Consider the following 23,324-nt stretch of genomic DNA (forward strand, 5'->3'; position numbering starts at 1 on the left):
AAAAAAAAAGAAAAAACTGAAGAATACTACAAAGTGAGCCGATAATAAGGTAGAAAATGATCATTCATCACAGAAAAATACTATAGTAGTTCCGGAGAAGACACAGAAGAACTTAAAAATAGTTAAAATTCATGATGAACCATAATGAATGAGATCTAGAAAGGACAGGTTTGTCGAGAACTTGTAGTGCCTTTAAGTCTCAGTTAAAGCACCAGGCATAAAGCACAGAATCTCAAAGAAAAGTTGAAGCTCTTTAAAGGCTTGGTCATCCCTCCTATTACTGCAAAAACTTCAATTTCATCCTGGTTTCATTTGAGTAGAAGGGTCACCATGGTCTTTTCCTATTATCAGCCATCTCATTCAATCATTGATTCCCCAACGTCAGGAAAATGGCATCCTTATTGTCCTTGCTTCCAATTTCTCGACGGCTGCCCCTTTTCCAACCTCATCGGGGCTAAAACTATAATTGTAGTCAGTATATACTAATGTTCACCGTTGTCTTTCTCACTGCAAGCATCTTTGAATAATAGCAATGACAAACTCAGCTTCATGGTGAGCCTAGTCCAATCACGAGGAAAGCTGGGCTGGATCTTATTAGGATTGCATTTGATCTCTTTACCTCTGCTTTAGCTGCATGGCAAGATGCAATAAAACAACATCGTATATCATCTTTAATTGAAAATTTCTCATTCAATGTTGGTTGAAAATGAGCACCATTGCCAGTGAAACCATAAACTAATGAAATGACAATCTGCTTAAACAATTTCTACTCAACATAGTTGGAGTTGTTAAAATAAAAATACTAGTAATTCAATCAATATGCACAATCACTTGCAATGAAAATTCTGACATCAGAAGCTAGTTAGCCATCTGAGTTTGATTAAGTTCTTGTAACAATTTATATTCGTAAAAAGCTAATTGATCAATTTAATAATTAAATAACTACTATTCTTAGAAAATGAAGATGCTGTAACAAAGGCTGGTAATTTCCTAAGTGGAGTCAGCACAAGAAGTACTAAATCTCTATCCCATCAGATCACATTATTTTAAACATAGCAAGTTAAGAATGTAGCAAGTACTCAAGCTCTCATTGTTTGATTTATAAATGACCATTGCAGTAATGAGAGTCTACCTCAAAGCAAAAATCACATATCTTAATTTCCACCTAACTACGACAATCCTCAAGAGTTTTCAATAAAAAAAAAAAGATAGACAATTAAGCATCAAAAAGGTTAAATATTAAAACTATAAATAGAAAGAAAAATGTTGAAAGATGTCCCTTCAACACTTACAGCACCACTCACCATTACCACATTTTAAGTATCAATAATCTATATGCAGCTTGAGCTTGACCATATCTCAAAAGCAACCAAGATGTAACCGCCTCCTGTAATGTTATCAAAATAGAAAGTGATTGACTTTCCTATTACAAATACCTAAATAAAACGAAGAATAATGTTTTGTCAAATAAGTAGAGAAATTTTAGCCCAAAGATGTAATATAATAAATTACAGCTGAATCCTATCTCAGAATGGTAATATGGCCAAACGCATAATAGTGGGTTCATTCGCATTTTTAACATTGCTCGTTGGGTCTGTCTTTTTCCCTGCTTTACTTGGACCAACGGGCAATTTTACATCTTCTTTCCAATAAACAGTGCCAAGTACTTGCAATTCAGACTTTACAATTGTATGCAAACAAACATTATTTGACAACTTTTAGAAAAGTTTGTCATTGCTAATCAAACATATATTGAAATGAAACTGAGAAGACCAATTTCAGATGATAGAACATAGAAATTTATTGAGTTTATCTAATAAGATAATTTATTGAGTTTATCTAATAAGATGCCTAAAATCTTCCATATAACAACCCAGAAGTACATAGAATAATCTTTCATTAATAACTACAAAAGCTAAACTAAGGTTTTGTACCATTTTCTACACCATGAAGCAGATGAAAATCTATTTGGCTTTCTGTATGTCATTCATATTCAAAGATAGCAAGAAACTAAAATGGCTTCGGTTTGATTTCATCATAGAACCATTATTTAGTAACTTCATATATAAAGAACAGTTGTATCATAATATAAATAGTAACAAGTAAAATTTTGGCTAGTACCTTAAATTGCTTCATTTCGAGTTTTGGCATTGCCTTAGGACTATGTTTTATCCTCTGCCTTGGAACTGTGTTTTGCCATCCTTTGCTTCAACCAATCATTTGCATCTTCATTCACTTAATAGAAGCAAATTTAGAAAGTCAAGGCTAATCTCATAGTAGTAACCATTTTTTCAAAATTATTCACAACTTTACAAGCACTAAACCTTCAGACACAAGAATCATTCCTTCTTAAAATTCATAAATAATTTGTACAAGCAACTACAGGAAATGCTAAATTGAATTCAAGGCATGCACAGGTTTAATTTCTCCAAGCAACTAGTGGAAATGCTCAATCGAATTCAGGACTAGCACAGGTTTACAGCTACAAAAGGTTTAAACAAGGAATTTAACTATCGGTAATTGATATGTTCACAATTTATCCTTGACTTACATCGTAAATTTCGTTTCCTCTACTTTTCTTTTACATATATATAAAAAATTGACCCTATAAGTTCCCTGACAGAATGGAGAAACATTATAGATAGAAAAGAAGATAATTTAGCTGCTCTCCTCGTTACTAAACATGCTCAAATAGTTTCCTTGAGTTTTTTTCGACAGAGGGGTAGTTTAAAATCTTTATTTCTTTATAGGGATAGTTTTAAATTTATTTACATAAATGGGGTACTTCATGCCATGTCAGATTTTTTAAATAATCATTTATATTTTTTAAAAATATTTTAAAAAATTGAAACACCTAAACACTACCATTATTTTGTTTACTAAAACTATTTTCTATTGGCCTCTGAAGCATAGTGAAGCAGAGTAGGAACAGGGCTTCAAATTCAACAAGAGATTTCATCATGAGATTATGAAATGCTAGGGATATTTATCCTTTCAATAGGATAAAAAGGGAAGGTGGCATTTTAATGTTTTGATATTACATGCCTTTAATAATATTCCTATGTTCTCTAACTCACTGCACATATTTTCTGCTGTACATTATAACACTATAAATAGCATAAATATTTGTAAGTAAAAGTTTTAAGACTAGTACTTAATAATATAAATGGAACCCTTCCTCTTCACTCATAAGTCATTTGCTATGCAAGTTACAAAAACTGCTGTTATATTAGAACAGAAATTATCCCTAGTAATCAAAAGAAAAATATAAATGCATGCAACAACAAGGCCACCAAGAAGAAACTAGCAAAACATTTATCACGATGCAATATATCTGTTTTCCATGAAATTTGTTTGATATGCTGCATAATGACAATAAGATTGCATGGAAAAATAGACAGAATAAAAGATACTTACAATTGAAGAACCGAATAACGATGCTGTATAAATCTGTAGCAGAATCATTTTATTTTTGAGCCGGGTGAATAGCTCATCAGCTTTGATATGCAGCTCCTTGCCCTTTGAATCATCACTGCCCCTGAAAATCTTCTTTACACAATCAAGCTCCTTTGTTAGTGTTTCTGGACCCCAGTCCTTTGCACAGCATAAAAACACATCCTTAATAAACCCAAGCGTTGCTGAAGCATGACCACATCCCATGAAGTGAAATTACATTTCAGTAGTACCAGATGGCCCCTTTAAGCTATGACTTGGCTTGATTAAGATTCCTCTGCATACCACAAGCAGCATAGCACCAATAGCAACAAACATCACAACCAACCCAACGGCTAGTATTGTTAGCACAATTGAAGTTCAGTGGATTTTCCATGTCCAATTAAACCAACTACATTAGAATTAGTTTCAGTCCGCATTTGCCATATCCAACTAAACCTAGGCCATACAGTTGGCCATCTTCAACAAGGCATCAAAGTAATGTGCTTACACAATCAAGTAATGTGTAGCCTTAAAAGTAGCCCAAACCATAGAATTCAGGTAGCATCCTAACTAGTGATGGTAGCAGCTCATTAATGCCTGTGAATAGCAAAAATATTCCTTAAATTGTGGGTAAAAGTATAAGATTATCAACTTTCTCTTTTACCTTTTGGAATTTGAAATGACAATTTATATTATGTATTGCAAGCAGGGAAAATATGAAAGATAGCACATTTGCCCTAAATAGCCAAAGTCTTCAAAAACTAACCTTCCACCAAAAAGCTTCGCTAGCAAACCCCTGGCAATTGACTCAATGCATATCCCCAAAAGAATGGTGGTTGCAGTAATCCAGCTACTGATGAATTCCACCCAAACTGATGTGACATACGAATTATAGCAACACTCAAGTTCACCTACCCCATTTAACAAGCTTAACAAAATTAGTTCAACCTAAATATAAAACCCGAGTCCACACAAGTGATTGCTGTTTCTACTACATAAACCCAAAAATCTACAATTCAAAACTATAAACCCCAAAAACTATAATTCAAAACTATGATGGAATTAAGCATATAGATGAAGAGTTTGGGAATTTAATTTCAAGGCAACAACAAATCCCCAAAAGAAAAAGAGAGATGAAGCACATAAATGAAGAACCACCTAAATTTTTCCCTTTCATACTTGCCACTGTTATTTGATTGAAGGAGAGTTAAAGCATCGAAGCAGAGAAAGTGTAATCCCTTGTATTTTGTATGTAAAAGGAAAACAAAAAAAAAAATGACATAGCATGAGTATCCCATTTAGGTAAATAAGTTTCAGACTTTCCTTAAAGATGTTAAAATAACCTTTTATTGAAAAAAAAAAAAAAACTCTAGTTTCCTTTTTTTTTCTCTCTTTTTGTTTTTATTTCCCCAATTCTCAATAATGGTGCAAGTGTGATCTATTTTTTCTACTGTGAGATGATAACGACAAAGTTCTGACTATCAGATGATATAAACTTACTACATCACTGATGTAGCTTTAAGCAAGCACTGAAATTGATTACGATTCAAGACCACATGATAGTTAAAGATTTCATGTTATGCTTCATATAATTTTTCTGAAAAAAAAGAAAAAAAGAAAAAGGAAAACTTGCACTTTCGACTAGTTATAGAAGCTCATTTACCTTGATGATCTACAACTGTAGAGGCAGCAGCCATAGCATGTAGTAAGTAGCAAAGGGATGCAAATCTCTAGCTTCATAACATCATATTGAAGTCAAACTCTGTAATTTAGCTTGAAAAGGTAGCACATAATTAATTTGGGGGGAAAAAAATTACATTTGTCACAACCTAGACTTGAAAACCCAATATTTCTCTGAAAACCCTTTCTATTGGTGACAAAGAGACACTTGAAACATCCATGATCTGCAGTTTCAAAAATGCCACATCAAGTTAAGGTTGAATTTTCATGAAAGTTTCAGAAAATGTGCAAAATACTGTCGTAATTCTAAAATGCAAAATGAACATAGGCAAAAATAGAACCTTTTATGGGAGAGGGGACCTTGCTTTCACATTCCAACTGCTCTTAGGGATCCTAGGAAAAGCATCAACTGAAACCTAGATCAAGATAATGCACAGGTTATAAGCAAAAGCAATTTCGCACGCAAGTGGATCAGATAAATATTTTGGGAAGGTGCATGCAAATTAGAAGTCAACTACTATCTAAAAAGAAAATTAGGTAATAATAAAACAAAACACCAACTAAAACACCACAATATTTGCATACTTTACATTACTTTGAGAGCCAAAACGAAATTTAAAAAAAAAAAATTTTAAAAGCGGGAAATTTCAGAAAAGAAAAACAAAATTATCTCTGAATCAGAGGAGAAAAATACAATAGTGAGTTGAGAAAAATGAAAGGAGAAAATAGAATGATGAGAGAGTGGTCGGAAACAAAATGTGAAAGAAAAGCATGAAGGAAAATTTGAATGATTCAAAGTTGAAAGCATTTCGTATTCTTTTGTTTTTTCTAAATTACCAAGATTTAAAAGTGATGACAAATTGAATCAAAGGATGACTTACCAAAGCTTTGGAACTGAATTGCCTGGACTTTAAATAATATCAGAGCTAAAACGTCTTTTGTGCCTAGGTCTCGTTGTAGTCGTAGGATCATCAAGGCCTTCCTCATCATTAGCTCTGTAATTAGTGCTGAACGCAACCTTTTTGTCATTGGGTCTGACAGCATCCTCATATAATACTTTGACACCACATTTTCGCACTTTGATATGCTCAATATTGGAATTAAAATCCTCAGCTTTAACGGAGAATTCAATGGAGGCCTCATCAAAATGCTCGCTGATGGATGATGCTTCATTGATTTCACTTCCAAAACCATTACCAAAAAGGATCACATGATTCGAATCAAAGCTTCGCCAGAAAGGGAAATTCCAATTGCAATCATGAGTAAATTTGAGAGGATCACAGTCACGGCGCTCTGTTGTTAATAGACATTTGCAATCAACATCGAAATGTTTGAATTTATGAGGGCGCTTAAAATTAACACAACGCATAGAAGAAAGCCCAAAATTCTTTTACTAGAACAAGCTGGACCCAACTTGACAGTTATTGAAGAATTTTTACTCCGATTCTTGAATGTCTTTGGAATTTTACTTCCAGGGAAACAAGAAAAGAAACAGTTACTATAAGCACGATCAGCAGCTACAAAAGATCCAATCGCATCCACCTTTTCCGTACATTGAGCTTTAAGCTGAGCATTAGCCACAATGTTGTTGACTGCATCCCTTTCCAGATTGAAGCAATTATGGAATTCAAAAAAATCGTCGTCCGATTGAGGAATTAATGAACGACGAAGTAATTTATATGTCCGAGCTTCCACATATTGCAGATGTTTCCATTGGTGAACTCTCTTTAAAGATTTGCAGTTTTCTGCCTCTAAAATTTGTAAACATGGAAGTTCTGGCAATGGTTTGAGGTTCTTGAAATTGTTTAAACATAGAGAACATAAATTAGGAAGTTGTTTGATACTCTTAGGAATTTCCACTATATCTGATCCAGATAGATTCAAAAATTCCAAAGAGACACGCCGATATATATCCGCGGATAACACTGTTATGGCTGTTTCCTCTGAACCACGATAGCCTAGACATTCCATAGTCTCTAATATTTCTGGGAAACGCTCTAAGTTTGAACAGCCATAGAGATCAAAATAGATAAGAGATTTTAACTTACAAATGCTGGTTGGAAGCCTTTTAAGCCTTGTACAGCCACGCATCCTGAATGCAGTAAGGCTTTTAAGCCTTGAGATTGATGAAGGCACTTTTTTTATTCGAGTGTTATCCAAATCTAACATCTCTATGTTCTCCGGAACAATCGGAAAATTTTTTATGTTTGGGCAATCACGGAGCCGGATGTCTTTAAGGGCATGCAACTGAATAATAGTGCTTGGAATATTACGAATTCGGCCACCAATCATATCCAAAAATGCAAATTGATGGAGAAACCCGATTGACTCCGGAATTTCTTCTATTGCAGTGCCTGTTAAAATCAACTCTTCAATATGCTGTGGGAGCTCAGGAAATTTCTTCAAATTTGTTAACCCTTCACCTCTTAGGCGAGAGAGAAGAGATTTCAAATGAACCATGGATGGGAATTCAACCAAGCTCTCGCATCCACTAATTTCCAGTTGTTCAATATTTTTGGACGCTGACAAACTTGGGATCCTCGTTAAATTCTTGCAAAACCGAAGATCTAGCACTCTTAAATTCTCAAGATTCTGTGCAATGAAAGCGAAGAAACAATATGAGATTAGTTTAAACTTTAAAGCCTTTAAACTTATAGGGTACTACAAAAATAAAAATTAAAAACAATAAATATTATTTTTTATGAAAATAAAATGTTAAAGAATACCTGGTCTCCAGTCCAAAATTCTTCTACTGGAGTGTTATCCAAATATAAGACCTCTATCTTCGCCGGAACAATCGGAAAATTTGTGATGTTTGGGCAATCACAGAGTCGGATGTCTTTAAGGGCATGCAACTGAATAATAGTGCTTGGAAGATTATGAATTCGGCCACCACTCATATCCAAAAAAGCAAGTTGATGGAGAAACCCGATTGACTCCGGAATTTCTTCTATTGCAGTGTCTGTTAAAATCAACCTTTTAGTATGCTGTGGGAGCTCAGGAAATTTCTTCAAATTTTTTAAACCACAACCGCTTAGGCTAAAGCAAAGAGATTTCAAATGAACCATGGATGGGAGTTCAACCAAGCTTTCGCACCAACTAATTTCCAGTTGTTCAATATTTTTGGATGCTGACAAACTTGGGATCCTGGTTAAATTCTTGCAAAACGAAAGATCAAGCACTCTTAAATTCTCAAGATTCTGTGCAATGAAAGCGAAGAAACAATATGAGATTAGTTTAAATTTTAAAGCCTCTAAACTTATAAGGTACTACAAAAATAAAAATTAAAAACAATAAATATTATTTTTTATGAAAATAAAATGTTAAAGAATACCTGATCTCCATTCCAAAGTTGTTCAAAATTGCGACCACTTAATCTTAATTCAACAAGATTCTTCGGACTAAAATTTGACGGCATAGATTTCAGCATGCAATTCTCCCAATGAAAATACCTAAACTCATCAAGAAGAGATTTAAGACCTTGGTGCGAAGGAACCAACATACCTCCCTTCCCAGAAAAAGTATGATGATAGAATTTGATAATTCTACGATTAGGCATCCTTGCGAAAGCACGTGGATGTAACTGTACTTCATTAATTTGAGACAGGTCTAATAATATTCCCTCCACTGATTTCGTCCCCTATAATCAACGGTAAACAATAATTTACCGTAATGCATCAAACATTTATCAAGTCAAGATGAGCAAAAAAAAAAAGAAAAGTTAGCTCAGTTAGCTCTTACCTTGCCATTCTTTAACACGTTACAAACATCATTTGGAGTCCATAATCTGCTACGTTCTTCTGGCCATTTAGATTCTGAACGGATAATTTCCCTACCCATTTCTTGTAGCAAATCATGCATGCCAAGCTTGTTCTCTATTGTAACATTTAAGAGGCATTTATCAACAAGGTCGGTAATTTTAGAATGAGCAGCGTCATCATAGCAACCGTCTAGGATTTTTGTTACACTATCTCTACCACACCCTTTAAAGAATATTGCGATATCAAGAAATATCTTCTCCTCTACATCTGCCAGCCCATCATAGCTAATCTTCAGCACATCGTTAATTTCCGGATTGGAATGTTGCTTTAATCCATTCAATGCACTTGTCCAATATGCTTTGTTCTTCTGATAAAGTGCAGAACCCAAGACTTTAAGAGCTAGTGGAACGCCTTTAGCATATTCTAAAAACTTATTTGATAGATCCTTCAAATCATCAACAAGGTGGTCTTGCTTGAAGGCATACATTGAAAAGAACCGAATAGAGTCATTGTGACTTAATTTCTTAACCTTGTATATTCCATCAACTGATCCATTTGTAAGGACTTGTTTGTTTCTGGATGTTACAATGATTCTACTACCAGAACCAAAGTGGTCATGGCTAATTCCTAAATTTTCTAATTGGTCCCACTCACTGACATCATCAAGGACAAGAAGAACTCTCTTTCGACAAAGTCTATCCTTAATGAATATGGGCATTCTAGGAGCACCGATATCGAGGCTGTCCTCGTTTAATAATTTGGAAAGAAATCTATCTCGCAGAGTGATTGCATTTGCACGTTGTTTTCCTATCGTCGCTCTAACATCTGCCAAGAAGTAACAACTTTCAAATTCACCAGAGACTTCATCAGATATAGCTTGAGCAAGAGTTGTTTTGCCTATACCAGCCATTCCCCATATCCCAATAACACAAACATCCTTCTTCTCTTCAATGCACAATAGCGATTTGATTTGCTCCATAGGTGGAACTATTCCATTGAGGCCTCTCAATCACCTTTAAACAACCGTTTCAACTTGTTTCCAATATCTTGAACAATATGCTTAATGACTACGGGCTCAGGCCTATCGAATAAGCAAAAAAAGGAGTAAGTTAGGCCTAAGGTAATGAAGATTATGTGACCAAAACTTACGCTTCTAAAGGGAAATTTTTTAAAACAAAAATATCAAACGAAATCATATATAATATTATACTACAGAATATATAAAAATTTGATAAAATATGTCATGTAAATGTTTATATAAATAACTTATATTTATGACACGTAAAAAATTATTTAAAAAATTTATTTACAGGGATGTCTATTTGAATGACTTTTAAATTGTTACCAACAAAATCTAATTTAGATATATTATCTCTTTAAATTTTAAATGAACTTCCAAATGATCTAAACAATATCTTTTTAAATTTAAAATTCTCAAATATAGTGATATTTTATCATTTAAAATGAATTTTTTAATAATCTAAATATATATATATTTTTAAATATAAAAATCTTGAATTAGTGATGTATCTTTTTAAATGTAAAATATAGGTGTGTAAAATCAAGAACATATTTTTTTAAAAAGAAAAATATATCTGAAGTAAGATAATATTTATTATATTTTATTCAAATTCAAATATAAAAAATTCCAATAGATTAACAAAAAAAATTGTTAAATAACATTTCCATCAATTTAGATTTTGAGTTAAGAAATGGATAAAACTGCCCAGATTCAATATTGAATTCAAATGAATAGATTAAAGTGAAATAAAAATTTAAAATTTAACAAATTCATTTTATTTTATTCAAATTTTATCTATTTAGAGTTTTTTTTTTAAATTTAATTTCTCAAAAAAATATTTACTTTCATTTAGTTTTGTTTTTTTTAATTCAAAAACATAAATATCACTTATATGTTATATTTAAATTCAAAAAATATTTATCAATTTAAAAGTTATCTAAATATCTTAATTATCATCCAGAATCTATAAATGATTTGAGGTGCATAGTTTTTTCTATTCAATTTGCAACTGTTCATGATTTTGTTTTTATACAAAAATAATACAATTCCTTTTTTTGCTTTTGACACACGTTTATTAACCTTTTCTTTTCATTTTTTTTGCAAAAATGAAATAAAGATCACAAGTGAAAATATGTAAATACTACTTTTATTTCTTCTTTAAAAAATAGTATTTTTCTATTTTTCATGCTTTTTAATATTTTGATCACAATTATAATAGTAAAGGTATGTCAAACTTTTTTATGATTCAATTAAATTTTTATTCAATGCATTAAGAGAAAAGAAATTGACATAGTAATATATAGATTGTCTATATAATCTAATAGTCATATGATGTTAAAATTTTACGTTATCTTGCGATCCATTTCTTCTCCTTTTTTTTTTTTTGTTTTTATTCCTATCATATTCATATTCATATTATATATTTATTGGCACGAGAATACATTTTTCATCTAATTCAATATTCATATAAAGTTAAGATTTTAGGTAATGTTAAAATCTCAATATAATTTTTATCTTCATAAATTTCTTACAATTCTTTATTATTTGTTTTTTTAATTTAAAAATAAAATATCACTTATTATATAATTATTTTTAAATTCAAAATATATATAACAATATTAAAAAAATGATTTAAATTATATCGGTATCTTATTTTATATTATATTTTAAATATATTTTAAATATATAAATTAAATAATATGAATTTATATATTTACATATATATTTAAATAAATAAAATTAATTCGTCCACTGCACGAGTTATCAAACTAGTTAACCAATGGTGCAAGAAGCTTAGAGTAAGAAAAACAACTACTTACTCATGTCCTGAAAGGTCCACCCACTTAATTTGGCAGCTTTGGTCAAAGCATCTCTCCACCCCTTAACCTTGTCTGTCCTGTTTCTTTCATGGTCAACAAAAGCTTCTTCAAAACTCCCTTTTAGTTTTCGTACATCGGATGGGTTAACATGGTAGAAAATGGGTACCACAAGTTGTTCCCGTGAATCCCTGCATTCCATTATCTTGGAGAGTTCATCCAAGCACCATGATGAAGTAGCATAGTTTTGCGAAAAAACTATTACTGAAATCATTGATTCTTCGATTGCTTCCAACAGTGCGGGAGAAATTTCCTCTCCCCTTGTAAGTTCGTTGAAATCAACATAAGCTCCAATTCCTTTTCTTTTAAAAGCTTCATATAGGTGACGGAGGAAGGCATTGCGTGTGTCTTCACCTCTAAAACTCAGGAAAACATGATGCTTTGCTTGAGTAGAGGAAGCAGAAGCAGAGGAAGAGGAAGCCATAACAGAGAACAAGAAGGTTTTGTGATGTAAGTTTGTAACACGGTAGGAAAAAGAAGTGAATAATGAACACATATAAAAAGACTCCAAAGTGAAAAAGAAAGAGAAGCAACGTGGAACCATCGTTTGGCAAAGGAGTCAAGCAAAGGGAGACTTACAACTTGATGCAATGCAATGCGCATATTGAATAACTGTGAACACATTAGTAAAAATAAAAGTTATATATTGAGTAACTTTCTATTTCCCTTTTCAATAAATATTTTTATGTATGACGGTAAGTAAATATTCTTGGTCCACCGCACGCAACGCGGAATGGTACACTAAAAGAGTAAAGCAAATTGTAAAATGTCTTTGGATTCCATTTGGTGGGGTACAAAGTGACGAAAGAAAAGACAAGCAACGCGGAATCGTATACTAAAAGAATAAAGCAGCAAATTGTAAAATATCTATGGATTTCGTTTGGTAGGGTGCAACTGTACTATGTTAAAAATTCTACGAAGTGAAAAAGACAGGGAAGGAACGCGGAACAATCATACATAGCAGAGGAGTCAACCAAAGGGAGACTTAGAAATTTTTTTTTTTTTTGGTAAGAAGGGAGACTTACAAATTGATGCAATGCAATGAGAATATTGAATAACTAGTTTGCTATCTGTGTGTGGATTATCTTTAGTTATTTAAATATATTTAAAAATATAAATTAATATTATTTAATTTTTTATATATTTAAAAAATATATAATGCGTATATTATAATTAAGATAACAAAGTATAATAAATTGATTATAAATATCTTTTGAATAAATATATATAATGATATATGTGTTTTTAAATTTAAAAAAATAAAAAATTATAAGGAAAGTTACCAATATAAAAATATTGATTTGAAAATTTTAAATTTGAAAATAGATATTTTTAGGTGAAATTTTAATCAAATAGGATTAATTTTTTTAAGTTTTATAATATTTTATTATAATTTATTGAGATTTTTATTTTTAAGAAAAAATATAAAAAATTAATTATAGATAATTTGGATAAGATTTTTTTTTAAATTTGGATATTTGAATTAAAATAATGTATAATAGGTATTATTCATATGTCAAAAAAATGTCCATTTAAGCATTCAAGTGGTAAATTTTATCATATATTCTTATATATTGTAATATATATATGATTGATACAAATTACCAATAATATTTATGGAAAAAGAAATATCGAGTGAGAAAATTGTAAAAAAAAAAGTTTGTATTACCTTTTTACCCTCACCATTATCTAACGTAATGATAAAAGTTGTTTTTGTTTGCAAGAACCTAACCCTTTTTTCATTGTAACCCTGCTCATTTAGTTTTTAAGGTTGCCGTTTTCTAAAAATCTATTATTCCTTTTGAATTTGATTTTTTTTTTTCATTCTAAGGTAATTATTGTTGGTTTAAATTGTGGAATGCATTTTTTTAAAAAATTTTAATGAAGATAAAAATTACACTTAAATTTTCAATTTGATATAACAGATTTCATTGATGAATTTATCTTTTAAAATATAAAAAGATGCAATCCTTGAATCCGAACCAGAAAAAAAAAAAAGATTTCACTGATCAAGTTTTTTGGGTTGTGCAATATACATATAAACTTAATAACACGTACATGTTGCCAATCTAACGCACAATATGTCAGTTTTATATTTACATAATACACTTGATGAAAAAATATAAATATATATGATTTTAGACATCATTTAATCTTCTAAAATATATAAAAAGAAGTTTTAAACGTATTGTTATGAATTAATGTTGAAATAATGGATTTTTATCACTTGATATCTTAGAATTTGAAATGTACATATAACTAGTATCTATATATAGTTCAATGAAAAGATTTTGGATTTAAGTTATATCGATAATTATTTATTGAAATCATCTCAAATACATAATTTGCATTCATTTATTTTAAACTGTAAGATATAATATGTATTTTAAATTGTCAGAAAGAGACAAACTGAGCCCTATACATGTGTAACGCTAATTGTCTTGTTGCCTCTAAACCAAGGAAGCCTACACGTTCCATAGTCTCTAATATTTCAGGGAAACACTCCAAGTTTGAACAGCCACTGAGATCAAGTGATTCAAGAGATTTTAACTTACAAATGCTAGTTGGAAGGCTTTTAAGCCTTGTGCAGCCACGCATGCTGAACTGAGAAAGGCTTTTAAGCCTTAAGGTTGATGAAGGCACTTCTTCTATGGGAGTCTCATCCAAAAGTAAGACCGCAATGTTCTCCGGAACAATCGGAATATTTGTGATGTTTGGGCAACAATGGAGACAGATTACTTTAAGGGCATGCAACTGAATAGTAGTGCTTGGAAGATTATGAATTTGGCTATGACTCATATCCAAATAAGCAAGTTGATGGAGAAACCCGATTGACTCCGGAATTTCTTTTATTGCAGTGCCTGTTAAAATCAGCTCTTTAATATGCTGTGGGAGCTCAGGAAATTTCTTAAAATTTGTTAAACTATGACCGCTTAGGCTAAAGCAAAGAGATTTCGAATGAACCATGGATAGGAGTTCAACCAAGCTTTAGCATCCATTAATTTCCAGTCGTTCAATATTTTTGAATGCAGACAAACTTCGAATCCTGGTTAAATTCTTGCAAAACGAAAGACTAAGCACTTTTAAATTCTCAAGATTCTGTGCAATGAAAGCGAAGAAACAATATGAGGTTAGTTTAAACTTTAAAGCCTCTAAACTTGTAGGGTACTACAAAAATAAAAATTAAAAACAATAAATATTATTTTTTTATGAAAATAAAATGTTAACGAATACCTGGTCTCCATTCCAAAGTTGTTCAACATTGCTATGACGAATTCTTAATTCAACAAGATTCTTAGGACTAAAATTTGACGGTATGGATTTCAGCATGCAATTCTCCCAATGAAAATACCTTAACTTATTAGGAAGAGATTTGAGACCTTGGTGCGAAGGAACCAACATACCTCCCTTCCTAGAAAAAGTAGGATGATAGAATTTGATAATTCTAAGATTAGGCATCCTTGCGAAAGCACGTGGATGTAACTGTACTTCATTATTAATTTGAGCCAGGTCTAATAATATTCCCTCCACTGATTTCGTCCCCTATAATCAACAGCGAACAATAATTTACCGTAATGCATCAAACATTTATCAAGTCAAGATGAGCAAGAAAAAAAAAAGTTGGTTCAGTTAGCTCTTACCTCGCCATTCTTTAAAACTTGACAAACATAACTTGGAATCCATAATCTACTACGTTCTTCTGGCCATTCAGATTCTGAACGGATAATTTTCCTTCCCATTTCTTGCAGCAAATCATGCATGCTAAGAGACAAGTTCTCTTTTGTATCATCTAAGAGGCATTTATCAACAAGGTTGGTAATTCCCCAACGAGCAGCCTCATTATAGCAACGGTCTAGTATTTTTGTTACACTATCTCTATCACACCCTTTAAAGAATATTGCGATATCAAGAAATATCTTCTTCTCTACAACTTCCAGCCCGTCAAAGCTAATCTTCAGCACATCGTGAATTTTCGGATCGGAATCTTGCTTTAATTTATTCAATGCACTTGCCCAATATGCCATGTCCTTATTACAAACTGTAGAACCCAAGACTCTAAGAGCTAGTGGAAAGCCTTTAGCATATTCCAAAAACTTATTTGATAGATCCTTCAAATCATCAACAAGGTGGTCTTGCTTGAAGGCATACATAGAAAAGAGCCGAATAGAGTCATTGTGACTTAATTCCTTAACCTTATATATTCTATCAACTGATCCATTTGTAAGGACTTGTTTGTCTCTAGATGTTACAATGATTCTACTACCAAAACCAAAGTGGTCGTGGCTAATTTCTAATTTTTCTAGTTGGTCCCAATAATTGACATCATCAAGGACAACAAGAACTCTCTTACGACGGAGTCTATCCTTAGTGAATGTGGATCCCATATTATTGATATCGAGGCTTTCCTCGTTTAATAATTGGGAAAGAAGTCTATTCAGCAGAGTGATTACATTTGCACCATGTTTTTCTAACTCCTCTCTAACATCTGCCAAGAAATAACTACTTTCAAATTGACCACAGACTTCATTATATATAGCTCGAGCAAGACTTGTTTTGCCGATACCAGGCATTCCCCATATCCCAATAATACGAAAATCCTTCTTCTCTTCAATGCACAATAGCGATTTGATTTGCTCCATACGAGGAACTATTCCAATAAGGCCTCTGCGATCACCTTTAAACAACCGTTTCAACTTGTTTCCAATATCTTGAACAATATGCTCAATGACTATAGGCTCAGGCCTATCGAATAAGCAAAAAAAGGAATAAGTTAAGCCTAAGGTAATGAAGATTATATGAACAAAACTTACGCTTTTTAAGGGAAATTTTTTTAAATAAAAAAAATCAAACGAAATCATATATAATATTATATTACAGAATATGTAAAAATTTGATAAAATATGTCGCGTAAATGTTTATATGAATAATTTATATTTATGACACGTAAAAAATTGCTTAAAACATTTGCTCACGTGAATATTTATTTGAATGACTTTTAAATTGTTACCAACAAAATTTAATTTAGATATATTATCTTTTTAAATTTTAAATGAACTTCCAAATGATCTAAACAATATCTTTTTAAATTTAAAATTCTCAAATATAGTGATATTTTATCATTTAAAATGAATTTTCTAATAATCTAAATATATATCTTTTTAAATATGAAAATCTTGAATTAGTGATGTATCTTTTTAAATCTAAAATATAGGTGTGTAAAATCAAGAGCATATTTTTTAAAAAAGAAAAATATATCTGAAATAAGATAATATTTATTATATTTTATTCAAATTCAAATATAAAAATTTCCAATAGATTAACAAAAAAAATTGTTAAATAACATTTCAATCAATTTAGATTTTGAGTCATGAAATGGATAAAACTACCCAGATTCAATATTGAATTCAAGTGAATAGATTAAATTGCAATAAAAATATAAAATTTAACAAATTCATTTTATTTTATTCAAATTTTATCGATTTAGAGTTTTTTTAAAATTTAATTTCTCAAAAAATATATATTTACTTTCATAAATTTCTTTATGATCCTTTAGTTTTGTTTTTTTTAATTCAAAAACATAAATATCACTTATTATGTTATATTTAAATTCAAAAAATATTTATCAATTTAAAAGTTATCTAAATATCTTAATTATCATCCAGTATCTATAAATGATTTGAGGTGCATAGTTTTTTTTTATTCAATTTGCAACTTTTCAAGATTTTGTTTTCATACAAAAACAATACAATTCTTTTTTGCTTTTGACACACGTTTATTAACCTTTTCTTTTCATTTTTTTGCAAAAATTGTTTAAAGATCACAAGTGAAAATATGTAAATACTACTTTTATTTCTTTTTTAAAAAAATAGTATTTTTCTATTTTTCATGCTTTTTAATATTTTGATCACAATTATAATAGTAAAGGTATGTCAAACTTTTTTATGATTCAATTAAATTTTTATTCAATGCATTAAGAGAAAAGAAATTGACATAGTAATATATAGATTGTCTATATAATCTAATAGTCATATGATGTTAAAATTTTACGTTATCTTGCAATCCATTTCTTCTCCTTTTTTTTTTTTTTGTTTTTATTCCTATCATATTCATATTATATATTTATTGGCACGAGAATATATTTTTCATATAAAATTAAGATTTTCGGTAATGTTAAAATGCATTTTTTTCTTTTTATAATATTTTATATTTTAATATCTACTTCTTTTCTTTTTTAGAAACTAAGACTTATGAATTTTAAATTTGTAATTTAATAGAATACAACAACAGTAATTAAAATATAATTTTGAGCTGTGCTATGTCATCAAAATGGATCACAAAGATTTTCCGACTATGATTGTTTTATTCTAAACATTAATTTGATAAGTTAAGGATATCTCTTTTTAAATTTAGAAATCTCAATATAATTTTTATCTTCATAAATTTCTTACAATTCTTTATTATTTGTTTTTTAATTTAAAAACAAAAATATCACTTACCATATAATTATTTTTAAATTCAAAATATATACGATAGTTTTTTAAAAAAACAATGATTTAGATTATATCGATATCTTATTTTATATTATATTTAAAATTATTTTTAATATATAAATTAAATAATATTAAATTATATATTTACATATATATATATATATATATTTAAATAAATAAAATTAATCCATGCATTCCAAGAATTATAAAACTAGTTAACCAATAGTGCAAGAAGCTTAGAGTAAGGAAAACAACTACTTACTCATGTCCTGGAAGGGTACACCCACTTAAGTTGGCAGCTTTATTCAAAGCATCTCTCCACCCCTTAACCTTGTCTGTCCTGTCTCTTTCAAGGTCAACAAAAGCTTCTTCAAAACCCCCTTTTTGTTTTCTAATATCGGATGGGTTAACATGGTAGAAAATGGGTATCACAAGCTGTCCCAGTGAATCTCTGCATTCCATTATCTTGGAGAGTTCATCCAATCACCATGATGAAGTAGCATAGTAGAGAAAAAACTATTACTGAAATCATTGATTCTTCGATTGCTTTCAACAGGGCGGGAGAAATTTCCTCTCCCCTTGGAAGTTCTTTGAAATCAGCATAAGTTCCAATCCCTTTTCTTTTAAAAGCGTCATATAGGTGACTGAGGAAGGTATTGCGTGTGTCTTCACCTCTGAAACTCAGGAAAACATGATGCTTTGCTTGGCGGAAGGAAGCAAAAGCAGAGGAAGAGGAAGCCATAACAGAGAACAAGAAGGTTTTGTTATGTAAGTCCGCAATACAGTAAGAAAAAGACAAAGAAGTGCATAATGAAGACAACCAAAAGGACTCCAAGGTCAAAATGAAAGAGGAGCAACGCGGAACCAACATACAGCAAAGGAGTCAAGCCAAGGGACAATAACAAAATGATGCAATTCAATGAGAATATTGAATAATTGTACATTACCAATAATATTTGTGGAAAACAGAAATATCAAGTGAGAAAATTATAAAAAAGGGAAGTTTATGTTAGTTTTTTACCTTCACCATTAACTAACATAGCGGAACAGCGTATTTTTGTTTGCAGAACCCTTTTTTTCAATTAACCCTGCTCATTTATTTTTTAAGGTTGCCTGCTTCTTCTTTTTTTTTTTTTATAAAATCTGTTATTCCTTTTTCATTTGATTTTGTTTTTCAAAGGTAATTATTGTTGGTTGGTTTGAATTATGGAATATAATTTTTTTTAAAATTTTAATGAAAAAAATTACACTTAAACTTTCAATTGGGTGCAAGAGATTTCATGAATGAATTTATCTTAAAAAATACAAGAGATGCTATCCTTAAACGTTAACAATAAGTGGATTTCATTGACCAAGTTTTTTGGATCATGCAATAAGCCTATAAACTCAATAATATGTACATGTTGCTAAACTGATACGAAAAATATACCAGATTTATAGACACATAATAAACATAAAAAAAATAATAAGTATGTAAATTTAAATATTTTTATAAGTACGTAGGATTTTAAACATAACCATATTTTTTATTGTATATAAAAACTTAAACTCACTCAAAATAATAATAATAATAATAATGAATTTTGATGACAAAGTATCGTGGAGTTTGTAATATACATCAAACTCATATATATACATTCAACAAAAAACATATGTATAATAAAATCATACATATGTACATTTTTTAATTTTAATATATAACCATTCATATATGTATATCTCAATCACTGTAAACATATATAAAATACACTTAAATTATATTTATATCAATAAAACTTTAAAGAATAAATTAATTGTATAAAGTTAAATGGTATTATAAGTATATATGGTTTTAGACATCATTTATCTTCTAAAACACAAAAGAAGCTTTAAACTTACTGCTATAAAATTATTAGAATAATGGATTTCTATCATCAAGTATCTTGGAATCTGAAATGCACATATAGATAGTATACTTGTACATATAATAAAAAACATATGTACAATGAATCTAATTATATATACATTGATAAATTTTAAAGATAAAATTTTAAAAGCTCAATATTATCAAATATACTAATTTCTTTTCAGGAAAGAAAGGGAATGCATGGCAGAAAAAATACTGGGGAAGGCAGGAGCTTTGAAATCAACTATTAATATAATTGGTTTTGCTTAATTATTTTTTTGTCTTATATTTTTATTTGATTTATCATTTGTAATTATATTATATTCAATTAATCTTAAAATTTTAAAATTGTTTGTATTGTGATATTAGTTATAACTTATGAGTATAAATTAGTTATCAAGCGATGGTTTTTTTCTTAAAATCTAGAAAGATTTTTTTGGATAAATCAATTTTTTTGAATCCACAAAGTTAAGGATTAGTTTTTAAAGTATATTTATAAAAATTAATAAATTAATAAATTATTTCACTTGTAAAATTTAAATACTCTATCATTAGTATAAAATTAATAATTTATTGGCTATTTTATTTTATAAAAAGACATGTAAAAATTAAAATAAAAAATATTAATTTAAAAAAGTATGTTGCCTATATTCTACAAAACATTTTTTGGTTAAAATAATAGTTATTATTATTAACAGTGACATGTGCATCCTATGTGAAGCATAAGGCTCATAATTTTAGAAAAAATTAATTGATATATTGAAAATAAATTTTTTTAATTTTATAAATGAAATAAGATGGTAATATATGTTTTGCTTTTTTAAAATTAGTTTTTTTTTTATTTTTTAAAATATGCATTAAAAGTTATATGTTATTATCTTAATTTTGTTGTGAAATTAAAAAATTTTACTATCAATATATTTAATAATTTCTTAAAAAAATAAAAGTTAAAGTAGTGTCCTTTGTTATCAATTTTATAACTTTCTATTTCCTGCTTCAATAAATATTTTATGTATTTACTAAAGTTTTTTTATTTTTTGATTAATTTTAATTATTCAAATAAAAAGTATATATATATATATATATATTTTTTTAAAATATTTTATTTTATTTATTTATTTTTTTACTAATATTTATTCAAACATACGCAAAGGAGTAAAGCAAGTTGTAAAATCTCTTTGGATTCCGTTTAGTGGGATGCAAATGTAAGTTGAATATTCTACGAAGTGAATGTCAATTTTTTTACGTTATATCCATTCTATACGCATACTCATAAAATATTTTAAATTCATTTTTTTATTTAATGGGTAAAGCAACACTTTTTAAGTAAAAAGATAAATCTTTTTTTTTAGTTTTTTTTTTTATATTTTTTGGTAATTTTTTATAAACTTTTTTTAAATGAAAATATATTAAATAACAAGATGATTTAAAACTTATAAATATATATATTTTAAATGAAAATATATTATATCTAAGTATCAAATGGATTTCTATACAAATTAAAACCAAGAAACCACAACGAAAGCAAAGGATAAGAAGCTGGATAAGAAATTCAATTGAGACCCAAAATACTATAATGGAGACTAATATTAAAAAAAAAAATCAAAAAACACAAAAGGAAAAGATGTACAATATGCCAAAATGTAACATCGTTATATTTACACAAATTGTGTCTCTTGTTAAAGGACTAATAATAAACAAGCATTCCCTATATACAAAAAAAAAAAAAAAAAAAAAGCCATGAGAAATTGCATGTGTGATTAATGTTTGTTGATCATCCCAATAAACTAAAATATGGTGACAATGGATTAGATTTCCTTGAAATAAACTAAACAAGTTTGAATCCATGATTAAGGGCTATTTGTGGTGAAAGGCAAAAAGAAAATCATGTTTTTTGTGCACGCAGCTGGCAGAAGATGGAGAATTCGATTTGGTTTATCATAGCAGAGAGTTCAAGCACAAACTACTACATCCAAATTTTCTATCGGACAATGGTTGATCCATGAACACAGACCAGTTCTGCTACAATGCAACAACGAGTCCCTTGGAAGAGACTAAAAACACCTTTGATCTTTTTATACATTAACGTAAGCAACTGCTTTATGTTGGTTTTCCATCTCATTCTTTTTCTTCTTTTCTTTTGTACGTACTGGCGCATCTATTTCTGTTCATTGGTACACATTCTCTTTAGAAAGAATTCCAACCAATGAGTGAAGATTCTTCCTATTCAAGTCAATCCGCCAACAGAATCCCCACAAGCAGAGGTGCCTACTTATGCCAACAGCATAAGCTGAAAATTGTCAATTGTCAGTATCTTCAAGGCCATGACTGGCACAACACTTTGAGATACGAAAGCTATGGCGACAAATCTGCTCACGTTTGCACCCCCAACCCAACGGTTATAGGACAAGCATCTGGGTCAGTACGCGTATCGATCATTCAATGTAGTTCTCCCATCACCAAATTGACCTGCAAGGAATATGAAAAAACTGTAAATGAAATCAGTGATAATCCAGTGAATGGAATCAAGTTGAAATCTATTCAGCAGTAAGCATTACAGATGCTACTGTTATACCGAAATTTCAGGTTCAATTGTCACTAACCAATAATTAAAGGAGTACCTTCAGGATGTACCCATGATTCATATTCTGGATTTGGATTACTGTTAAGAAATGAAGGCTTCTCAGGACCAAGCAATCCTTTTTGCTTTTTCTCTTTCTTCTTAGATTGATTTCTGATCAACATTTCAGGGTGGGTTTCATACAATTCCTCGTCCTCTGCGAGGTACCCTCTAGTGTGCTTCAGTAACAGTGCCACAGCATTCAGTGCCATTTCTTCAGCTCCTGTAGAGGATAATGGATATTGCTCAGACGCTTTGCCATCACTTTCAGGGTTCTGAACCTGTTTCTGTTTCCTTATAATCAGACCAGTGGCAGAAGTTTCAGTTCCTGAGTGCCCTTTAACCTGTGGATCATCAACAGGCCCAAGTACTTTCTTCCTATCTTTGTAATAAACAAATTCTTCAACTTTATGTGTATCTACTTCTACTACTTGCTGTGACTCTTTAACCTCCTTGTTCTCAACAGCACCAAGCCACTGGAGCTTTGCAACAGTATAGATAGCCTTTTTACCCTCTGCTGTATCACTAATAATATTCTCTTCTGGTTTCTTAAT

The 23,324-nt window shown here is 30.0% G+C and overlaps 1 protein-coding gene across 24 annotated transcripts in view; it reads right to left on the minus strand.

The window, feature by feature from the left end:
* Positions 1-34: 34 nt before the first annotated feature.
* The window catches only part of LOC111314613 (disease resistance-like protein DSC1), a 44,226-nt gene continuing 20,936 nt past the window's right edge, over positions 35-23,324 (minus strand). For 2 of the 24 annotated variants that reach the window (XR_016332855.1, XR_016332854.1), the window contains 2 exons: positions 2,122-2,235; positions 35-630 (listed from right to left, as the gene is read on the minus strand). Coding sequence is in view for 22 of the 24 variants with exons in the window: in XM_089753185.1 (XP_089609311.1) it covers positions 6,415-7,707; positions 7,842-8,315; positions 8,450-8,755; positions 8,857-9,855 (3,072 nt within the window). In the remaining 2 variants the exon portion in view is untranslated. Of the gene's footprint in view, positions 631-1,304; positions 1,388-2,121; positions 2,236-3,417; positions 4,033-4,201; positions 4,347-4,593; positions 4,674-5,098; positions 5,340-5,456; positions 5,532-5,996; positions 7,708-7,841; positions 8,316-8,449; positions 8,756-8,856; positions 9,958-11,717; positions 11,858-23,324 lie in introns of those variants that run through there. The other 22 variants (XM_089753185.1, XM_089753189.1, XM_089753188.1 and 19 more) reach the window with 22 other exon arrangements.

Source organism: Durio zibethinus, chromosome 23, assembly GCF_047325235.1.
Source record: "Durio zibethinus cultivar Kanyao isolate XHJ-2024 chromosome 23, ASM4732523v1, whole genome shotgun sequence".
Lineage (NCBI taxonomy): Eukaryota > Viridiplantae > Streptophyta > Magnoliopsida > Malvales > Malvaceae > Durio > Durio zibethinus.